This window comes from Pseudophryne corroboree, chromosome 4 (assembly GCF_028390025.1).
Source record: "Pseudophryne corroboree isolate aPseCor3 chromosome 4, aPseCor3.hap2, whole genome shotgun sequence".
Taxonomy (NCBI): domain Eukaryota; kingdom Metazoa; phylum Chordata; class Amphibia; order Anura; family Myobatrachidae; genus Pseudophryne; species Pseudophryne corroboree.
This window is the reverse complement of record NC_086447.1, coordinates 922,139,113-922,161,462: the sequence shown is the minus strand read 5'-3', so window position 1 is coordinate 922,161,462 and position 22,350 is coordinate 922,139,113. Positions and strand designations below refer to the sequence as shown.

Genomic DNA, 22,350 nt, shown 5'->3' with positions numbered 1-22,350 from the left:
CCTGCATAAAGTTGAGGGGCGAGCTGGCTGTGCAGGACGGACTCTGCCAGCTGCCGTGACGGGGGAGTGCTGCCTGCTGTTGGTGGTCGACTAGGGTGGCTGGAGGTGCGGGCTGATGAAGCCCGGGGAAAAGGGAGGCTATTCAGCCTATGCTGGGTGAGTTCCGCTGACTGTGGCATGGGGAGAGGGTTCTGGCGCATCTGTAATCTCCCGCCTCCGCTACTACTAGGAGAGCTGCTGCTGGAGGCGGAGGCTGGAGATGGGAGACAGCAGCATTGGAGTTGGGACAGAGTAGCTCCGGCCAGGAGGCCCCTGGAGACAGTGGGGCACAGGGTTACTTACCCCCTGGGCTCCCCCCTTTAATCTGACTCTGTACTGGGGGAGTGTGCACATAGCTACCACTGGGGTACTGAGATCCCCGGCTTTGATCACAGCACTTACAGCGTCCCAGACTGCAGAGGTGGAGAAGCCCAGCACTGAGTGTGCTTTGCACCAGAAGGAGCAGCTCCCTGTACTACCAGCAGATATATGGTTAAAGTCCCTGCACAAGACACTGGGACTAGTGTTATTAACACAAAAATACTGCACACGTTTTACCTAAACTGTGTTTTGCTGTAAAGCTGCGGTGTCTTAATATGTAACCAGGAACAATGTATATTTGAAGGGTCTGCACAGAGAGTATATGAGATGTAGCTAGATTATTTAAATGAATGTATTTAAAATGTAAAGATCCACTTACAGCACTTGCATCCCTGGTGGTCTAGGGGGAATCTGAAGCCCTCTCTGGGTTGCTGGGTCCCCTATCCCCCCTCCCAAGCAAAAGGAATACTTTATTTTATTTTTATAGCCTCCTCCATGAAAGTGGCATGAAGAGATAGGGAGAAAGCTGGACACCAATGCCACTCAGTGGCTAGGAGACTGCGCCTGGGGACCTTGGTCTGCCATCTTGAAGTTAAGACTCAGACTAGATATAGTGGTTTCCTTAGAAGATTCACGGAAGTCTGTTTTGGAGGGAACTTTTCCCCCACTCCAGACATGCCGTCACCTGGATGGAGGAGTGACCACTCCCCACTGTCCTTTGGGGACAATGTTAAAGGTGATCATGCCTTGGGCATGCAAGACACATGCACTTAACTTGGTTGGGTAAAAACCACAGACAGAACGAGCCCCTGTGGTATTGTGTGTTGGATGAGGATAAAAAGGAGGCCTGTGAGCCTGTTTGATATATACCTTCTGTGACATCAAGAAGTGTACTGGTGTGAACATCTGTATGCTGTACCTCCACACAATACTTGCAAAGGGGAAGAGTCTTTTTTAAGACTATTTAAGAAATAAACATCTTACCTTCAAGACCAACAGGAGCGTAACAAACACTGTCCCATTCTTCAGCTGCTTTGGATTGAGTCCAGCGTCTCCAAGCTTCACAATCTTCCAGCTACCATGCAGGGGCCTGGTCCATGGTGAGTGCCCTGTGGGAACCAGTGGACACCAACCAGGAGGTGTGGCAGCAGCAGGTCTTTGCATACACAGCAGCACGTGGTATCAGGTGCTGGTGGTAGGAGCCTGAGTGGAAATCAATGGTTCCAGGTGCCGGTGGTAGGACCTAGTCGTGGCAGCAAAATACCAGCCCACTGCACAGTGGGAGGAGTCAGTAACAGGCAGTTACTGACAGTATGAGGGAATCCTCTATTGGCCCAGGTCCCATGAGACCCAAACCAAATCTGTGATTTCTTGGTGCAGGCAGTGAGGAGTATCCGGCCACAGATAGGTAGGATGAGAACCAAGAAATGTATGTGTCCTGAAGACCTAGAGATTGTAATAGGTGTATGAGAAGAGAGTGGTCAACAGTGTCACATGTAGCAGAAAGAAGGGAACACTGAGAGAGCAATTAGATACAGCTGTGTCTTCGTACATCTTGCCTCACTACGCCGTGCAGTGGGAGATGTCTAGCGTGAGTGACCTGACAGCTCCTGTGCAACTCCGTTAGCATAGAGTGTGGTTTTTTGCCAAAAATACATCTTATTCGCATCACATCCCTTCTGATTAAAATGATACGTGGCATGCCTATATTCTATGTTCATCAGCAGCTGTAACTGCGTACAAAATGCTATGCTACAGTGTTTTCTAGGAACAAGATGCATTTTAGTGGGAAAAAGTTGCACGAAAAGCCACTCTGCACTATTGAGTTACACCACGGCATGACATGACTAAGGGCCTAATTCAGACCTGATCGCAACAGCAACATTTTTCTCTAATGGGCAAAACCATGAGCTGTGCAGGTCGAGCAGATGTAACATGTGCAGAGAGATTTAGATTTGGGTGGGGTGTGTTCAAACTGAAATCTAAATTGCAGTGTAAAAATAAAGCAGCCAGTATTTACCCTGCACAGAAACAAAATAACCCACCCAAATCTAACTCTCTCTGCACATGTTACATCTGCCCCACCTGCAGTGCACATGGTTTTTCATATTAGAGAAAGATTTTGCTTTTGCAATCAGGTCTGAATTAGGCTCTAGAATGGCTGTTTAACATGCCAGGAGGCTAGATGTATGTGTTGTGGACACATCTCCAGGTAGGATGAGAACCAATAAAGGACTAAGTCCTGAAGACCTAGGGATTGCATTGTTTGTACAGTATGACTAGAGAGTGGTCAACAGTGTCACATGCAATATAGAGATCTAGAAGAATAAGAAGTGAGCACTAAGCTTTAGACTTAGCAGTGACCAAATCTTTCTCTAACTTAGTCAGTTCTGTCTCTGTGGAGTGTTGAGAAGGAAAGTCTGACTGAAGTGGGTAGGGCGAGTGTAGACAAGTCTCCCAAGCAGCTTAGAGGTGTATGGGAGCTCAGAGATGGGACGGTAGTTTGTGAGAAAGTTAGGCTCAAAATTTTGCATGCATTAAGTAAACACAGTGAAGGTAAGATACCTGTATGGAGAGATTACAGATTTTAGTTAAGGTTGGGATGAGCCCAGGAGACAGAGCTCTACTGTTTTGTGATGGTATAGGATCAAGAGGAGAGGAAATAGAGTGTGAGGATGAGAAGAGTTTAGATACATCATCTTCATTTGTGGAATCAAATGAAGATAAGCTGCCAGAGGGTTCAGGTAGGGAATTGAGCAGATTACTGGATAAGGAAGAACATATAATAATAATAATAATAATAATAATAATACTTTATTGTCATCAATGTTCACAAAAGTGGACAAACAACGAAATTCAAGCATGAGCAAAAGCAGAAAAAAAAGATATCAAAGATACAGAATACTCACTTCATTTCCAAATTTAAAACCCTTATCACCTGCGGAAAAAAAACGTCCTCTTAACCGACTGGTCCTACACAAGATTGATCGATACCTCCTATTTGATGGCAACATACTGTAGATGGAACATCGTTTCATTTCAAATTACGTATCGATCTAGTCCTTGAATTAGGAAGCGAGATCTTGTGCACTGACCGTGGCTGGTGGGATGGGTGAGGGAGGGATAAGAAATGTTTCAAATGTATCAAAAAGTTGCTTGGGGTTAGAGGCTTGAGCAGAGCTGAGATATTGGAAATACGTTTGTTTGGCAGTGTCCAGGGCATTATAATAAGAGTGGTAGATGGTCTGATACGTGAGGAAGGGGATGTGGTCAGCATACTGGTGTTCAGGATGCTGGCAGACTACCGACACCAGAAACCCAACACCAGTGAGAAAACCGGCAACCGGCACAATGCCGACGCTGGAATCCTGACTGACGGCATCCTGAATGTAGGCATGCCAGGGCTGAGAAGGGTTAGGCCATGGCAGAGGGCTGTGTTTTACTGTAGGTACAGGCACCACCCGGGAAGGTTAGGGTTAAGCTCTGGGGGGGATTAGAGTTAGGCTGTGGAAAGGGGGGTTAGGGTTAGGCTCCACTGGGGAGTTAGGCTGCCGGGGTGGGATGGTTAGGCAACGGGAAGGGGGGGGGGGGGTTAGGGTTAGACACCACCCAGGGGAGATTAGGGTTAGGCTGCTGGGGGGGAGATAGGATGAGGCTGCTGGGGGGGGAGATAGGGTTAGGCTGCTGGGGGGGAGATAGGGTTAGGCTGCTGGGGGGGAGATAGGGTTAGGCTGCAGGGAGGAAGAGATAGGGAGGTAGGAGATTAGCATACTTACTTAGGAGGTGTGTCAGTATCCTGCGCATCGGGATGCCGCTGTCAGTATTCTCACCGCCGGCATTCCAAGATCCAGGATCCTGATACCAACCCATGAGAAAGTTGCTTGGAGTATGATGTTTATCCCCCTGATGTTCTACTTTACGTGACAGTTTTTGTAGGTGTCTTGTTAATTTAGAGTGCCACTGCTGACATCTAAGTCTATGTGGAGTGTGATAGGTAGCTGGAGCCACTTCATGAAGTGCTGTTTCTAGAGTTTGGTTAAGGTGTGATACAGCATTCTCAGGGCAGGCGAATGCAGGGTACGTTGAAAGCAGTTGTTGCAGAGAGGTGGAAAGTTGTTGAAAATGAATAGTGTTAATATTTTTCCGCGTTTGAATAGGCTTCATAGACTTCAGAGTTTGAAGTAATGGAGGAGAGCATGTAGGTGATAAGGTTATACTCTGAGAGAGGGAAAGGAGTGTAAGTGAATTTAGAATCTGATCATAGTTAGGTGAATACAAGATATAGGCAGTGGCCTTCCTGATGAGTAGAGGAGTCAGTCCATTGGGAGAGGCCGAGAGAGGAAGTTAGAGAGAGGAGTTTGAAGGCATGAGGAGATTGTGGACTGTCAATAGAGATATTAAAATCATACAGAACGATGGTGGGAATGACAGAGTATGAATAGCCGGGAAGCCAGGCAGAAAAATGTTCCAGAAATTGCTTAGGGTGCCCAGGTGGAAGATAGATAGCTGAAACTCGCAGAGGGGAAGAGGAGAAAATCCTGATAGAATGTACTTCAAATGATGTGAATGTGAGTGATAGAACCTGTGGTAGGTTTGCGTATGTGAAAAATGTGTACAGTAATATTCAAACTCCAAGTGTATACAGGAGGCCATTCAGAGGCAGAACTCTGGGAGGCAACGGAGTCAGCTGCCACCGGGCTCCTGCTTTGAAGGGGGCACCTCTCCTCCTGTTCCGTGTGTTCAGCGACATTAATCAGTTAAGTTAATTGACAGCAGCCGGTATCGCTTCCGTAGCCGACTTCCCCACTAGTCACTGCACCTTACAAATCACACCCTCTTTATTATAGATACACTGGAAGCAGACACCTTACTGATGAAACTATTTACTCCTATAAAGGAAGCATGAGAATACTAACTATATGAAGTTATTTCTCTGATTACACGTAACTTCATATAGTTAGAATTCTCATACTTCCTATCAGTGGCGGATTTAGGGGGGGGGGGGGGGGGCACCAAGGCACGTGCCCCCCCTGTCATTTTTAGTTGATTTGTGTATTTTTATTTTATTTTGTGCGCACGCCGCAGCCCGCGCGGTGGCTTGGGGGCGAGGGGCTGCGGGGGCGCCACTGATTTAGTGCAGACTGACATGCGGACGAGCGTCCGCATGTCAGTCTGCGGTCTCGTTTCCTCCCCTGCTGTTAGGAGGGACACGGAGGGCACAGTGCACGCCTCCCTGTGTCCCTCCTGGGTCTCCGGCGGCCGCGGGTCTCATAAAGGAAGTGCCGTTCGTGAGCACTTCCTTTATTAGAGTGACCCGCGGCCGCCGGAGACCCAGGAGGGACACAGGGAGGCGTGCACTGTGCCCTCCGTGTCCCTCCTAACAGCAGGGGAGCGGGGGGAGCAGCGGCGGAGGAAGCGGGGGGGGGGGGACGACGCACTGAGGGGGCATATCTGGCACTGGGGGGGAATATCTGGCACTGGGGGCATATTTGGCAGGGAGGGGGGGGGGAATATCTTGCACTGGGGACATATATGGCACTGGGGGGAATATCTGGCACTGGGGGCATATATGGCACTGGGGGGGGAATATCTGGCACTGGGGGCATATGTGGCACTGGGGGGGGGAATATCTGGCACTGGGGGCATATGTGGCACTGGGGGGGGGAATATCTGGCACTGGGGGCATATGTGGCACTGGGGGGGGGGAATATCTGGCACTGGGGGCATATGTGGCACTGGGGGGGAATATCTGGCACTGGGGCATATGTGGCACTGGGGGCATATATAGCACTGGGGGGGGATATCTGGCACTGGGGGCATATGTGGCACTGTCGGGGAATATCTGGCACTGGGGGCATATGTGGCACTGGGGGGGTATATGTGTACCTGGCACATGGGGGGGGGCTATATTTGGCACTGGGGGCATGTGAGTACCTGGCACCGTGGGGGAATATCTGGCACTGGGGACATATGTGGCACTGGGAGCACAGCCCTAGCAACAAGGACTACCTCCTAGCAACGAGCATGACACCCAGTGCATGAAACCCCTGGCAACGAGCATGACACCCAGTGCATGAAACCCCTGGCAACGAGCATGACACCCAGTGCATGAAACCCCTGGCAACGAGCATGACACCCTGAGCATGAAAACCCCTGGCACCGTGCATGGAACCAAGAGCATGAAACCCCTGGCAACGAGCATGACACCCAGTGCATGAAACCCCTGACAACGAGCAGGTATTTGAAAAGTAATTAGAAGCCTTACTGTAGGACTTAATGTGTAATGGGCATTACGGTGTGTGGCATACTGTATCACGGACATTGCGGTGTGTGTCATAATGTGTCACAGGCATTACGGTGTATGGTATACTATATCGCTGGCATTGTGATATGTGGTATAATGTCTCAGGGTCATTGCAGTGTGTGGCATAATGTATCACGGACATTGCGGTGTGTGTCATAATGTGTCAGGCATTACGGTGTGTGGTATACTATATCACGGGCATTGTGGTATGTGGTATAATGTCTCAGGGTCATTGCAGTGTGGCATAATATATAACGGGCATTGCGGTGTGTGGCATAGGGTATAACGGGCATTGCGGTATGTGTCACAGGCATTACGGTGTATGGTATACTATATCACGGGCATTGTGGTATAATGTCTCAAGGTCATTGCAGTGTGTGGTATAATGTGTCACAGACATTGTATGTGCTATAATGTATCAGGGGCAGTGCAGTGTGTAGCATAATGTATAACGGCATTGCAATTCCTGTCATAATGTGTCACAGGCATTATAGTGTGTGGCATAATGTGTCGGGGGCATTACGGTGTGTGGCATAATGTGTCGGGGGCATTACGGTGTGTGCATACTGTGTCATGTGCATTATTGTGTGTGGCATAATGTCTAAGGGCCATTGCAGTATGTGGCATAATGTATACTGGGCATTACTATAAGGAGGAAAAATGACAAATAATGTAAGGGGCATGAATCAGGATTATTTTTCTTTCCTGTGGTGGCCAACGTCTGGGCGTGCAGGTTGCAAAACTGGGGTATAAGGTAGTCTTTTCCTGCAATACCACGCCCATTCCAACGAAGCCACGCCCATTCCAACGAAGCCACGCCCCTTATGGTGCCCCCCCCCCCCCCCTGTAATTTTTTTCTGGATCCGCCCCTGCTTCCTATGCAAGAGCAGATATCTCCATCAGTAAGGTGCATGCTACCAGTGTAATAGGTTGTGGGTTCTAATCCTGGATATGACACTCGCAAATTAATTGTCAGAGAAATAATCAGCATTGTGAGTGACTGAGCAGATCTATGTAGTGTGTGGTTGGACCCCTGCATAGATCTGCCTATTTACAACGGTTTTGTAGTAGCTTCATATAGTTAGAATTAGAGATGAGCGGGTTCGGTTTTACTCTGTGTTACTCGGATCTCAAAACTGCATCTTATTGGCTCACGGATTATATATAGGGGGGGCACCAATATTTTTCTTGCCTCCAGGCAACTGGGATAAACTTACTCCACTGAGGCCATGTCTGATTGTGTGAGCCATGGTTCTGTAATAGCCAGAAGGTGGAGGCCTTGTTGCAAGTCCCAAAGGATTCTGGGAAGGGCAGGGCCAAGAGGGGGTGGCTGAGAGATGCAGGTACCTGAAAAGCATGGGTGGCAGAATCATGGGGCTCAGCTGATGGGCCACAATATTATCCGAGTGGTTTCATCTATGTTTGGGGTGTAAGTAAGCATGGGAACCCTGGAGAACATTTATCCCAAAACTAAATCAGTGAAAATATAAAACTTACATTATAATTGCAATGTTCTTCTCCCCTTGCATATAATTGTGGAGCAAGAAAAGTGTTGTTACCGGAAACGTATTGCTCTTATTATAATGTATCGAATGGTTCTGCGTCAGTAAAGATCCAACTAGCTGTGGTTCAGGTTCTGAGACTTTAAAAATACACAGTTGGCTCCCAATTCATCTGATTCTGGATTCTATTTACGTACAGTATGTACAGAGACTGGTGCAGGTAGGCCTGCTCCATCGGATCCGGTTTGTTATGCATTGTGTTCTAGGTGGTAGACACCAGTAGGCTCTTACTTACTTGGCATAGGCCTTTTCCAGAAGGGCGCTCCAGAATTCGTTAGCAGTCGTGGACTTCACGAACATCAGCTTTCCCTTCTTGGTGGGCAAGCGATCGTCCACAATTACATCCACCCACTCTCCGTACTGCCAGAACTGGGAGAAGCAGGCAACACCTTATTATACAGACTTCACCTCATGGATCATCGATTCCTGGAGATCCCCCCCCCCCCCTCCTCCACCCCCACACACACACACACACACACACACACACACACACACACACACACACTTCCCGCGCAGCAGCAAGCAATGTTCATGTAAATTAAATTATGTACCATGTTTATCAAATATTTTACGTGCAAACAATCTAAATGAAACAGTGTATCTATATGAATGGGAATATAATAGTCGCCACTTGGATAAATTACAGCATTTGGTGTCTTAAAACTAGATTGTGTGAAAGAGGGAAGAACCATGGAAGTGGAAGTGTTGCACACAACCTAATCACTATCACGCTATCAGGTTAAACAAACAAATGCACTACTAAAAGGTGTCTGTTACTAGTGATTAAAAAATATACATATATCTATATATAACCTGAGCCTCTATTTGTTTCATGCATGCTCATTATATTATAAGTATATGTGTGACACGCCTGTCAGCTCTCGTAGCTCTTCTCACATGAGCCGGGACGGCGTTACTTCACCACCGCAGCCTGGGGAAACGCTGAGGAAGAGCTGACGATGGCAGCGTCACGGTAACTTCAGCTCAGTCTGGGCTGAACACAGTCTTGCAAGATTTGATGTCATCATTAGAGATGAGCGCCTGAAATTTTTCGGGTTTTGTGTTTTGGTTTTGGGTTCGGTTCCGCGGCCGTGTTTTGGGTTCGAACGCGTTTTGGCAAAACCTCACCGAATTATTTTTGTCGGATTCGGGTGTGTTTTGGATTCGGGTGTTTTTTTCCAAAAACACTAAAAAACAGCTTAAATCATAGAATTTGGGGGTCATTTTGATCCCAAAGTATTATTAACCTCAAAAACCATAATTTACACTCATTTTCAGTCTATTCTGAATACCTCACACCTCACAATATTATTTTTAGTCCTAAAATTTGCACCGAGGTCGCTGTGTGAGTAAGATAAGCGACCCTAGTGGCCGACACAAACACCGGGCCAATCTAGGAGTGGCACTGCAGTGTCACGCAGGATGTCCCTTCCAAAAAACCCTCCCCAAACAGCACATGACGCAAAGAAAAAAAGAGGCGCAATGAGGTAGCTGTGTGAGTAAGATTAGCGACCCTAGTGGCCGACACAAACACCGGGCCCATCTAGGAGTGGCACTGCAGTGTCACGCAGGATGGCCCTTCCAAAAAACCCTCCCCAAACAGCACATGACGCAAAGAAAAAAAGAGGCGCAATGAGGTAGCTGTGTGAGTAAGATTAGCGACCCTAGTGGCCGACACAAACACCGGGCCCATCTAGGAGTGGCACTGCAGTGTCACGCAGGATGGCCCTTCCAAAAAACCCTCCCCAAACAGCACATGACGCAAAGAAAAAAAGAGGCGCAATGAGGTAGCTGACTGTGTGAGTAAGATTAGCGACCCTAGTGGCCGACACAAACACCGGGCCCATCTAGGAGTGGCACTGCAGTGTCACGCAGGATGTCCCTTCCAAAAAACCCTCCCCAAACAGCACATGACGCAAAGAAAAAAAGAGGCGCAATGAGGTAGCTGTGTGAGTAAGATTAGCGACCCTAGTGGCCGACACAAACACCGGGCCCATCTAGGAGTGGCACTGCAGTGTCACGCAGGATGTCCCTTCCAAAAAACCCTCCCCAATCAGCACATGATGCAAAGAAAAAGAAAAGAAAAAAGAGGTGCAAGATGGAATTATCCTTGGGCCCTCCCACCCACCCTTATGTTGTATAAACAAAACAGGACATGCACACTTTAACCAACCCATCATTTCAGTGACAGGGTCTGCCACACGACTGTGACTGATATGACGGGTTGGTTTGGACCCCCCCCAAAAAAGAAGCAATTAATCTCTCCTTGCACAAACTGGCTCTACAGAGGCAAGATGTCCACCTCATCTTCACCCTCCGATATATCACCGTGTACATCCCCCTCCTCACAGATTATCAATTCGTCCCCACTGGAATCCACCATCTCAGCTCCCTGTGTACTTTGTGGAGGCAATTGCTGCTGGTCAATGTCTCCGCGGAGGAATTGATTATAATTCATTTTAATGAACATCATCTTCTCCACATTTTCTGGATGTAACCTCGTACGCCGATTGCTGACAAGGTGAGCGGCGGCACTAAACACTCTTTCGGAGTACACACTTGTGGGAGGGCAACTTAGGTAGAATAAAGCCAGTTTGTGCAAGGGCCTCCAAATTGCCTCTTTTTCCTGCCAGTATAAGTACGGACTGTGTGACGTGCCTACTTGGATGCGGTCACTCATATAATCCTCCACCATTCTATCAATGTTGAGAGAATCATATGCAGTGACAGTAGACGACATGTCCGTAATCGTTGGCAGGTCCTTCAGTCCGGACCAGATGTCAGCATCAGCAGTCGCTCCAGACTGCCCTGCATCACCGCCAGCGGGTGGGCTCGGAATTCTGAGCCTTTTCCTCGCACCCCCAGTTGCGGGAGAATGTGAAGGAGGAGATGTTGACAGGTCGCGTTCCGCTTGACTTGACAATTTTGTCACCAGCAGGTCTTTCAACCCCAGCAGACCTGTGTCTGCCGGAAAGAGAGATCCAAGGTAGGCTTTAAATCTAGGATCGAGCACGGTGGCCAAAATGTAGTGCTCTGATTTCAACAGATTGACCACCCGTGAATCCTTGTTAAGCGAATTAAGGGCTGCATCCACAAGTCCCACATGCCTAGCGGAATCGCTCCGTGTTAGCTCCTTCTTCAATGCCTCCAGCTTCTTCTGCAAAAGCCTGATGAGGGGAATGACCTGACTCAGGCTGGCAGTGTCTGAACTGACTTCACGTGTGGCAAGTTCAAAGGGCATCAGAACCTTGCACAACGTTGAAATCATTCTCCACTGCACTTGAGACAGGTGCATTCCATCTCCTATATCGTGCTCAATTGTATAGGCTTGAATGGCCTTTTGCTGCTCCTCCAACCTCTGAAGCATATAGAGGGTTGAATTCCACCTCGTTACCACTTCTTGCTTCAGATGATGGCAGGGCAGGTTCAGTAGTTTTTGGTGGTGCTCCAGTCTTCTGTACGTGGTGCCTGTACGCCGAAAGTGTCCCGCAATTTTTCTGGCCACCGACAGCATCTCTTGCACGCCCCTGTCGTTTTTTAAAAAATTCTGCACCACCAAATTCAAGGTATGTGCAAAACATGGGACGTGCTGGAATTTGCCCATATTTAATGCACACACAATATTGCTGGCGTTGTCCGATGCCACAAATCCACAGGAGAGTCCAATTGGGGTAAGCCATTCCGCGATGATCTTCCTCAGTTGCCGTAAGAGGTTTTCAGCTGTGTGCGTATTCTGGAAAGCGGTGATACAAAGCGTAGCCTGCCTAGGAAAGAGTTGGCGTTTGCGAGATGCTGCTACTGGTGCCGCCGCTGCTGTTCTTGCGGCGGGAGTCCATACATCTACCCAGTGGGCTGTCACAGTCATATAGTCCTGACCCTGCCCTGCTCCACTTGTCCACATGTCCGTGGTTAAGTGGACATTGGGTACAACTGCATTTTTTAGGACACTGGTGAGTCTTTTTCTGACGTCCGTGTACATTCTCGGTATCGCCTGCCTAGAGAAGTGGAACCTAGATGGTATTTGGTAACGGGGGCACACTGCCTCAATAAATTGTCTAGTTCCCTGTGAACTAACGGCGGATACCGGACGCACGTCTAACACCAACATAGTTGTCAAGGACTCAGTTATCCGCTTTGCAGTAGGATGACTGCTGTGATATTTCATCTTCCTCGCAAAGGACTGTTGAACAGTCAATTGCTTACTGGAAGTAGTACAAGTGGGCTTACGACTTCCCCTCTGGGATGACCATCGACTCCCAGCGGCAACAACAGCAGCGCCAGCAGCAGTAGGCGTTACACGCAAGGATGCATCGGAGGAATCCCAGGCAGGAGAGGACTCGTCAGACTTGCCAGTGACATGGCCTGCAGGACTATTGGCATTCCTGGGGAAGGAGGAAATTGACACTGAGGGAGTTGGTGGGGTGGTTTGCGTGAGCTTGGTTACAAGAGGAAGGGATTTACTGGTCAGTGGACTGCTTCCGCTGTCACCCAAAGTTTTTGAACTTGTCACTGACTTATTATGAATGCGCTGCAGGTGACGTATAAGGGAGGATGTTCCGAGGTGGTTAACGTCCTTACCCCTACTTATTACAGCTTGACAAAGGGAACACACGGCTTGACACCTGTTGTCCGCATTTCTGGTGAAATACCTCCACACCGAAGAGCTGATTTTTTTGGTATTTTCACCTGGCATGTCAACGGCCATATTCCTCCCACGGACAACAGGTGTCTCCCCGGGTGCCTGACTTAAACAAACCACCTCACCATCAGAATCCTTCTGGTCAATTTCCTCCCCAGCGCCAGCAACACCCATATCCTCCTCATCCTGGTGTACTTCAACACTGACATCTTCAATCTGACTATCAGGAACTGGACTGCGGGTGCTCCTTCCAGCACTTGCAGGGGGCATGCAAATAGTGGAAGGCGCATGCTCTTCACGTCCAGTGTTGGGAAGGTCAGGCATCGCAACCGACACAATTGGACTCTCCTTGTGGATTTGGGATTTCAAAGAACGCACAGTTCTTTGCGGTGCTTTTGCCAGCTTGAGTCTTTTCAGTTTTCTAGCGAGAGGCTGAGTGCTTCCATCCTCATGTGAAGCTGAACCACTAGCCATGAACATAGGCCAGGGCCTCAGCCGTTCCTTGCCACTCCGTGTGGTAAATGGCATATTGGCAAGTTTACGCTTCTCCTCCGACAATTTTATTTTAGGTTTTGGAGTCCTTTTTTTTCTGATATTTGGTGTTTTGGATTTGACATGCTCTGTACTATGACATTGGGCATCGGCCTTGGCAGACGACGTTGCTGGCATTTCATCGTCTCGGCCATGACTAGTGGCAGCAGCTTCAGCACGAGGTGGAAGTGGATCTTGATCTTTCCCTAATTTTGGAACCTCAACTTTTTTGTTCTCCATATTTTATAGGCAGAACTAAAAGGCACCTCAGGTAAACAATGGAGATGGATGGATTGGATACTAGTATACAATTATGGACGGACTGCCACGGTTAGGTGGTATAAAAAAACCACGGTTAGGTGGTATATATTGTAATACAATTATGGATGGACGGACTGCCTGCCGAGTGCCGACACAGAGGTAGCCACAGCCGTGAACTACCGCACTGTACACTGGTTGATAAAGAGATAGTAGTATACTCGTAACAACTAGTATGACTGACTATGACGGTATAAAGAATGAAAAAAAAACCACGGTTAGGTGGTATATATTGTAATACAATTATGGATGGACGGACTGCCTGCCGAGTTCCGACACAGAGGTAGCCACAGCCGTGAACTACCGCACTGTACACTGGTTGATAAAGAGATAGTAGTATACTCGTAACAACTAGTATGACTGACTATGACGGTATAAAGAATGAAAAAAAAACCACGGTTAGGTGGTATATATTATAATACAATTATGGATGGACGGACTGCCTGCCGACTGCCGACACAGAGGTAGCCACAGCCGTGAACTACCGCACTGTACACTGGTTGATAAAGAGATAGTAGTATACTCGTAACAACTAGTATGACACTATGACGGTATAAAGAATGAAAAAAAAACCACGGTTAGGTGGTATATATTATAATAATACAATTATGGATGGACGGACTGCCTGCCGAGTTCCGACACAGAGGTAGCCACAGCCGTGAACTACCGCACTGTACACTGGTTGATAAAGAGATAGTAGTATACTCGTAACAACTAGTATGACTGACTATGACGGTATAAAGAATGAAAAAAAAACCACGGTTAGGTGGTATATATTGTAATACAATTATGGATGGACGGACTGCCTGCCGAGTTCCGACACAGAGGTAGCCACAGCCGTGAACTACCGCACTGTACACTGGTTGATAAAGAGATAGTAGTATACTCGTAACAACTAGTATGACTGACTATGACGGTATAAAGAATGAAAAAAAAACCACGGTTAGGTGGTATATATTATAATACAATTATGGATGGACGGACTGCCTGCCGACTGCCGACACAGAGGTAGCCACAGCCGTGAACTACCGCACTGTACACTGGTTGATAAAGAGATAGTAGTATACTCGTAACAACTAGTATGACACTATGACGGTATAAACAATGAAAAAAAAACCACGGTTAGGTGGTATATATTATAATAATACAATTATGGATGGACGGACTGCCTGCCGAGTTCCAACACAGAGGTAGCCACAGCCGTGAACTACCGCACTGTACACTGGTTGATAAAGAGATAGTAGTATACTCGTAACAACTAGTATGACTGACTATGACGGTATAAAGAATGAAAAAAAAACCACGGTTAGGTGGTATATATTGTAATACAATTATGGATGGACGGACTGCCTGCCGAGTTCCGACACAGAGGTAGCCACAGCCGTGAACTACCGCACTGTACACTGGTTGATAAAGAGATAGTAGTATACTCGTAACAACTAGTATGACTGACTATGACGGTATAAAGAATGAAAAAAAAACCACGGTTAGGTGGTATATATTGTAATACAATTATGGATGGACGGACTGCCTGCCGAGTTCCGACACAGAGGTAGCCACAGCCGTGAACTACCGCACTGTACACTGGTTGATAAAGAGATAGTAGTATACTCGTAACAACTAGTATGACTGACTATGACGGTATAAAGAATGAAAAAAAAACCACGGTTAGGTGGTATATATTATAATACAATTATGGATGGACGGACTGCCTGCCGACTGCCGACACAGAGGTAGCCACAGCCGTGAACTACCGCACTGTACACTGGTTGATAAAGAGATAGTAGTATACTCGTAACAACTAGTATGACACTATGACGGTATAAAGAATGAAAAAAAAACCACGGTTAGGTGGTATATATTATAATACAATTATGGATGGACGGACTGCCTGCCGACTGCCGACACAGAGGTAGCCACAGCCGTGAACTACCGCACTGTACACTGGTTGATAAAGAGATAGTAGTATACTCGTAACAACTAGTATGACACTATGACGGTATAAAGAATGAAAAAAAAACCACGGTTAGGTGGTATATATTATAATACAATTATGGATGGACGGACTGCCTGCCGAGTGCCGACACAGAGGTAGCCACAGCCGTGAACTACCGCACTGTACACTGGTTGATAAAGAGATAGTAGTATACTCGTAACAACTAGTATGACTGACTATGACGGTATAAAGAATGAAAAAAAAACCACGGTTAGGTGGTATATATTATAATACAATTATGGATGGACGGACTGCCTGCCGACTGCCGACACAGAGGTAGCCACAGCCGTGAACTACCGCACTGTACACTGGTTGATAAAGAGATAGTAGTATACTCGTAACAACTAGTATGACACTATGACGGTATAAAGAATGAAAAAAAAACCACGGTTAGGTGGTATATATTATAATACAATTATGGATGGACGGACTGCCTGCCGACTGCCGACACAGAGGTAGCCACAGCCGTGAACTACCGCACTGTACACTGGTTGATAAAGAGATAGTAGTATACTCGTAACAACTAGTATGACACTATGACGGTATAAAGAATGAAAAAAAAACCACGGTTAGGTGGTATATATTATAATAATACAATTATGGATGGACGGACTGCCTGCCGACTGCCGACACAGAGGTAGCCACAGCCGTGAACTACCGCACTGTACACTGGTTGATAAAGAGATAGTAGTATACTCGTAACAACTAGTATGACTATGACGACGGTATAAAGAAAGAAAAAAAAATACCACGGTTAGGTGGTATATAATTATACAATTATGGATGGACGGACTGCCTGCCGAGTGCCGACTGCCGACACAGAGGTAGCCACAGCCGTGAACTACCGCACTGTACTGTGTCTGCTGCTAATATAGACTGGTTGATAAAGAGATAGTATACAACAATATACTACTATACTGGTGGTCAGGCACTGGTCACCACTAGTCACACTGGCAGTGGCACTCCTGCAGCAAAAGTGTGCACTGTTTAATTTTAAATTAATATAATATTATGTACTCCTGGCTCCTGCTATAACAACCTGCAGTGCTCCCCAGTCTCCCCCACAATTATTATAAGCTTTTATACATTGATGTGCAGCACACTGGGCTGAGCTGAGTGCACACAGACTGAGTCACACTGTGTGACTGCTGTGTATCGTTTTTTTCAGGCAGAGAACGGATATAGCAGAGAACGGATATATTAAATAAAAGTTAACTTAACAACAACTGCACTGGTCACTGTGGTAAACTCTGTCTGCACAATCTCTCTCTCTCTCTCTCTCTCTCTTCTAATCTATTCTAATGGAGAGGACGCCAGCCACGTCCTCTCCCTATCAATCTCAATGCACGTGTGAAAATGGCGGCGACGCGCGGCTCCTTATATAGAATCCGAGTCTCGCGAGAATCCGACAGCGTCATGATGACGTTCGGGCGCGCTCGGGTTAACCGAGCAAGGCGGGAAGATCCGAGTCGCTCGGACCCGTGAAAAAAAAAGTGAAGTTCGTGCGGGTTCGGATTCAAAGAAACCGAACCCGCTCATCTCTAGTCATCATCTCGCGAGACAATCACTGTAGTTCACTGAGTTGATTGGCTGCCAAGGAGCAGTGCTGATGCTCCCAGGGTCCCCTTATTCCTGGAGAATCCAGGAATCTGGGTGAAGGGAAAAACATCCTGGAGGGTTGCCACCAAATCCTGGAGAATCCAGGAAATCAGGGAGAGGTGGCAACCCTAGTCTCTAGGGAGCCACACATTGTGCAGCTGGTGCAGACTCAGCGCGGCATATATCACTGCACATTCCCGCAGCTCTGTGCACACATGTACCCACGCAGATTTGAATGAACTGCCCATTAACACCTGCCTTCCCCTGCATGGGTGTGATAGGGTGATGCTGGGGCATCCTAATGTACCCTGGGTACCAAGTAAGTTCGCAGACCTGGACAAAGTCTTATATTACGCTTGAGACAGACTTACTGTTTGGAGGGGGTTAGGGGCAGGCGCAAATAAGGAGGATGAGGATAGCGGGTGCCGACACTGGCGATTGGCTGTTTGCGAATGCTCCCCTGACACTCATTGGTTCTTTCTTCAGCGCTTGGGCATAGATTGTGTTTTTGTGACGTGCTGAAGCAAATTGTATTTTTTGCTATATTCAAAAGTTGGGATTTGTTTCTGCTGTATTACAGGGATTATTCAATCCTTAACGTCAAGTAATTGTTTTATAAAATGAGCACAAGTTCTAAGTAAGTGTATTTGAGTTGGGCAAAGGCTGCTGTTGCCCACATGTAAGCCTCTTCAGCTCTTTGTAAGGACAGAAATGTGCTATTTTTGTGCATACTTTTTGTTCCCAGGTAAAGTTACAACTGACCTTAAATTGTTCTTAGCTGTAGTTTGCATAATTAATCTAGCTGTATCAGGGGGATCCGGTCGTTTTATCGACAGTGTCTAGGTCGACAATGTTTAGGTCGACCACTATAGGTCGACAGTCACTAGGTCGACATGGATGGAAGGTCGACAGGGTTTCTAGGTCGACATGTGCTAGGTCGACAGGTCTAAAGGTCGACATGAGTTTTTCACATTTGTTTTTTTTTTTTTTTTTTTTCATACTTAACGATCCACGTGGACTACGATTGGAACGGTAAAGTGTGCTGAGCGAAGCGGTAGCGGAGCGAAGGCACCATGCCCGAAGCATGGCGAGCGAAGCGAGCCATGCGAGGGGACGCAGTGCACTAATTTGGGATCCCGGTCACTTTACGAAGAAAACGACACCCAAAAAAAAAAAAAATCCTCATGTCGACCTTTAGACCTGTCGACCTAGCACACGTCGACCTAGAAACCCTGTCGACCTCCCATCCATGTCGACCTAGTGACTGTCGACCTATAGTGGTCGACCTAAACATTGTCGACCTAGACACTGTCGATAAAACGAACCACACCCGTATCAGGACCTTTCAACTCAGGTCCTTTAAGTGGTGTAATGGTGTAATGGTTAGCATTTCTGCCTCACAGTACTGAGATCATGGGTTCAATTACCACCATGGCCCTATCTGTGTGGAGTTTGTATATTCTCCCCGTACCTGCGTGGGTTTCCTCCCACAATCCAAAAATATACTGGTAGGTTAATTGACTCCCAACAAAATTAACCCTAGCATGAATGTGTTGTGCGTGTACATGTGACAGGGAATATAGATTGTAAACTCCACTGGAACAGGGACTGATGTGAATGGGCAATTATTCTCTGTAAATTGCTGTGGAATATGTGTGCGCTATATAAATAATGTAATATATACTTATATAACCTTCTCCACTTTATCTTTCGCTAAGGTTTTATACATCTCCCAAAAAGAGAGTTGACACTATTACTAAATAACCCCCAACCTCTTAATTATGTTGAACTTCACCAGCTCTTCAGACAAGACCCACTGCAACCTTTTCTTGTTATACAGTGTTTTTTTGGGTTTTCCTTCCATGCTTTTCAGTAACGCCTTTATGTCATAAGAGTTCATTATTCTGCATTATTCTGATATATGACACAACTCTGCTCTGTACAATGGTGGCCATTCCGAGCTGTTCGCTCGCTGCTATTTTTAGCAGAATTGCTAATAGGCTAAAATCCGGCAGTTCTGCGCATGCGTATGCACAGCAGGGCGCACGCGCTAAGCAAATTTACACAAAACTATGCTATTTTACTCACGGGCTAACTAAGCTTTTCAATCGCTCCGCTGATCGTAGTGTGATTGACAGGAAGTGGGTGTTTCTGGGCGGAAACTGTCCGTTTTCAGGGAGCGTGCCAGGTAAAAACGCAGGAGTGGCTGGAGAAACGGAGGAGTGGCTGGCCGGACGCAGGGCATGTTTGTGACGTCAAACCAGTGTCAAAGTCAGAAAAATGTCTCTATGCACGTTGCCATATTTGCACCGCACACTGGTCTGCGCTGCGCATGCGTACGCTCTCCCGTGAAGGCGCATACCCGCAATAGCGTGCACCCGCGGGCGCACGGTATGCGTATTTACGGTAGAGTTTATGTAATCGTAGCGTGCGACTCATTCGTTACATATTTTCAGTATTAATGTAGTTTGTAGATCATGATCCCTTTGATAGTTTCTGAAAGTTTGGTTAATATAGAATGTCCCTGAGCTGAGGAATCCCTCTTTGTATTGTAGGAAGGGTCTAACAGGAGTCATGCAGCAGTGTTTGGTACCCATCGGAAGAGTATTTAATTAGCAATATTCCGGTGTTGGTTTGGAGCGTATTAATCGCTCGTGCGAATAGTTATGGACATAAGAAGTTTATGTCCATTTCTATTATTTACTCATACTCAGGTATGCGGCGGGAAACCTAGTTCCCCACCCACCTGAGCTGTTTGAAATCGTCACAGCCCACCTGTATGAATCAACCTATGACCTTTTGTTATGATGCAGGGCCGAATTCCGACGTCCAATGGACAATGGGATTGTAGGGACTGTAGGATTGCATTGTGTGTGGGGCATAAATAGGCAGGCCGACCACATCCAGCTCTCACTCTTCAACGGTTCTCATTGCTGAAAATCGGGTGCTGGATGTCCAGGCGCATGCGATCGTTTACCCTTGTGCGTAAGTTTCTCTCCGTAATCATTGTCTTTCTGTGAGCCATTTCTCTCATATATATATCTCTCTCTCTCTCTCTCTCTTCTCCTTCTCTCGTATCTCCCATTGACTAGTATTGTATTGTATTAGATCAGCATAGTATTGTATTGTATTTCTTGTATAGTTATTTGGTTAGGAAGTCTCTGTTATATTGTAGTGTATCATTTGTACTGTTATCCCCTTTTACAAGTATATTAGATATAATACAGTTAATAGGCTTTGGACCCTAAACCAGTATCTGTGTATTTCCTATAGTGTTAAGTGTTCACTTGAGCGTCGGTGACGCTCAAGCAGCTTTGTAGTTAGTCAGGTTACACAAGGTTGCACTTACACCCTGTATTCACATTAAGGTATTCTGTGTATTTCATTGGTATAAGGTTTAGACATAAAGGTATAGCGTTGTGAGCGTCAGCGCCGCTGGTGATCTCCTCGTGGTCTCGAGCGTCCGCTACGCCATAGCGAATCATTACTCTAGTCATAGCCCTTAACGTGCTGTCCTGTGATCGCTGGGCCGTGAGCGAACGTGACGCTTGAGCGTCTCGCCTACGGCGGAGCGATCGTTACGCAACCAGCGTACCCGTACGGTACTTCTTAAATAAACAGCGTACAGTGTTCTTAGACTTCATAAAGGGTTGTTTATACGACAAAGGAATTTAGCATTGTCAATTGGGGGACTCGTCCTGTCCTTCTCATATCTGCACTAGGTAGATCAGCAGACATTATCCCCCAGCAAAGGGTGGGAGGTTGTCTCGCAGTGCTGACGGGATAAGCGTCTGCTTCGCTTAGATAAAGAGTGCTGAAGGAATCCGGGAACCGGAAGTAAGAACAAAACGCTTGTGTCTTTTAAAACTGTTTTATTTCTGTTCTGTCTTGCGTATACACGCACGCATACATATATATCTGCATTTCTTTTTCAATTTCGTATATCACTATTCCTGTTTGCCAATTTTTATAGTTGATAGAAAGTGCTAAAAGAGATTTGCTGTTATTTCATAGTAGAGGTAATAGTTAAAATATAGACCAACACACGGCTTGTCTGGGAGACAAGGCAGTCAGTGTGGTGTGCGGTAGATGATCAGGGATCATCTACATTGATAAAAATAGAAATTGTGTTACGGTGGATCTTTGTTTTGCGTACACGTGTCCCTAACAAAAGACTTGCGTACGCAATCCAGAGGCAGACGCACGCAGCGTACATTACGCAACGTAGCGTCCGGTTACGCCCACGTAGCTCAAGTCACGAAAAGTTGAATTAGCGCAAAGCGATAATTAGCGCAAAGGCGATAAGTAACGCACAGCGGTAAATAACGCAAATCTATTTTTGGAAAAATCTGAAATTTAGTTTAACAGATCCTGCTCCAAATTGGTAACACTGCTGGGCTGAAGAAAAACTTCTGCGCAGAAATAGATATAGAAACAAAGTGTACATGTGTTGAGTGAGTGTGTTTTTATCACATAAGTTTATATAACTTAGAGGTTGAACCAAAAGGAAAGTCGGGTACTCGTCAAAGGACATACGTGTAAGTGACATATACGGTGGCTAGGGAGGCATCCCTGGTTAAATAAATATTTGAGCATTAGAGTATAGCGGACCATAAGGTAACAGACCAGGAGGTCATAAGGTAACAGACCAGGAGGTCATAAGGTAACAGACCAGGAGGTCATTAACATAACAGACCAGGAGGTCATTAACATAACAGACCAGGAGGTCATAAGGTAACAGGTAAAATAGACAAAGAGGTCCGCTATAAAGGTACAAGAGGCACAACGCCTGGGGTGTTGGTGCAGAACCCATATAGGCCATACAAGCTCATGCTGAAGGAATCGCGGCCGGAAACATCGATTCCATTAATCTCTCAGTACATAACAGGTAGTGCTTATGTACTGAACGATTGGACCGCACGTAATTGTGTGCAGTAGTTAGTAATCTGACCTAATACCATTAGAGTAAAGTGGTCACAAACGCTATTTGTACATTCTGACGTGATTTGTGAATTTTTTTATTTTTAAAGGGAAGTTCGCT

The 22,350-nt window shown here is 46.6% G+C and overlaps 1 protein-coding gene across 1 annotated transcript in view; it reads right to left on the bottom strand.

Moving 5' to 3' along the window:
- The window catches only part of LOC134910698 (calpain-8-like), a 121,140-nt gene that overhangs the window by 48,591 nt on the left and 50,199 nt on the right, over positions 1–22,350 (bottom strand). The window contains exon 4 of the mRNA XM_063919020.1: positions 8,462–8,595. Coding sequence (XP_063775090.1) covers positions 8,462–8,595 — 134 coding nt within the window. The remainder of the gene's footprint in view (positions 1–8,461; positions 8,596–22,350) is intronic.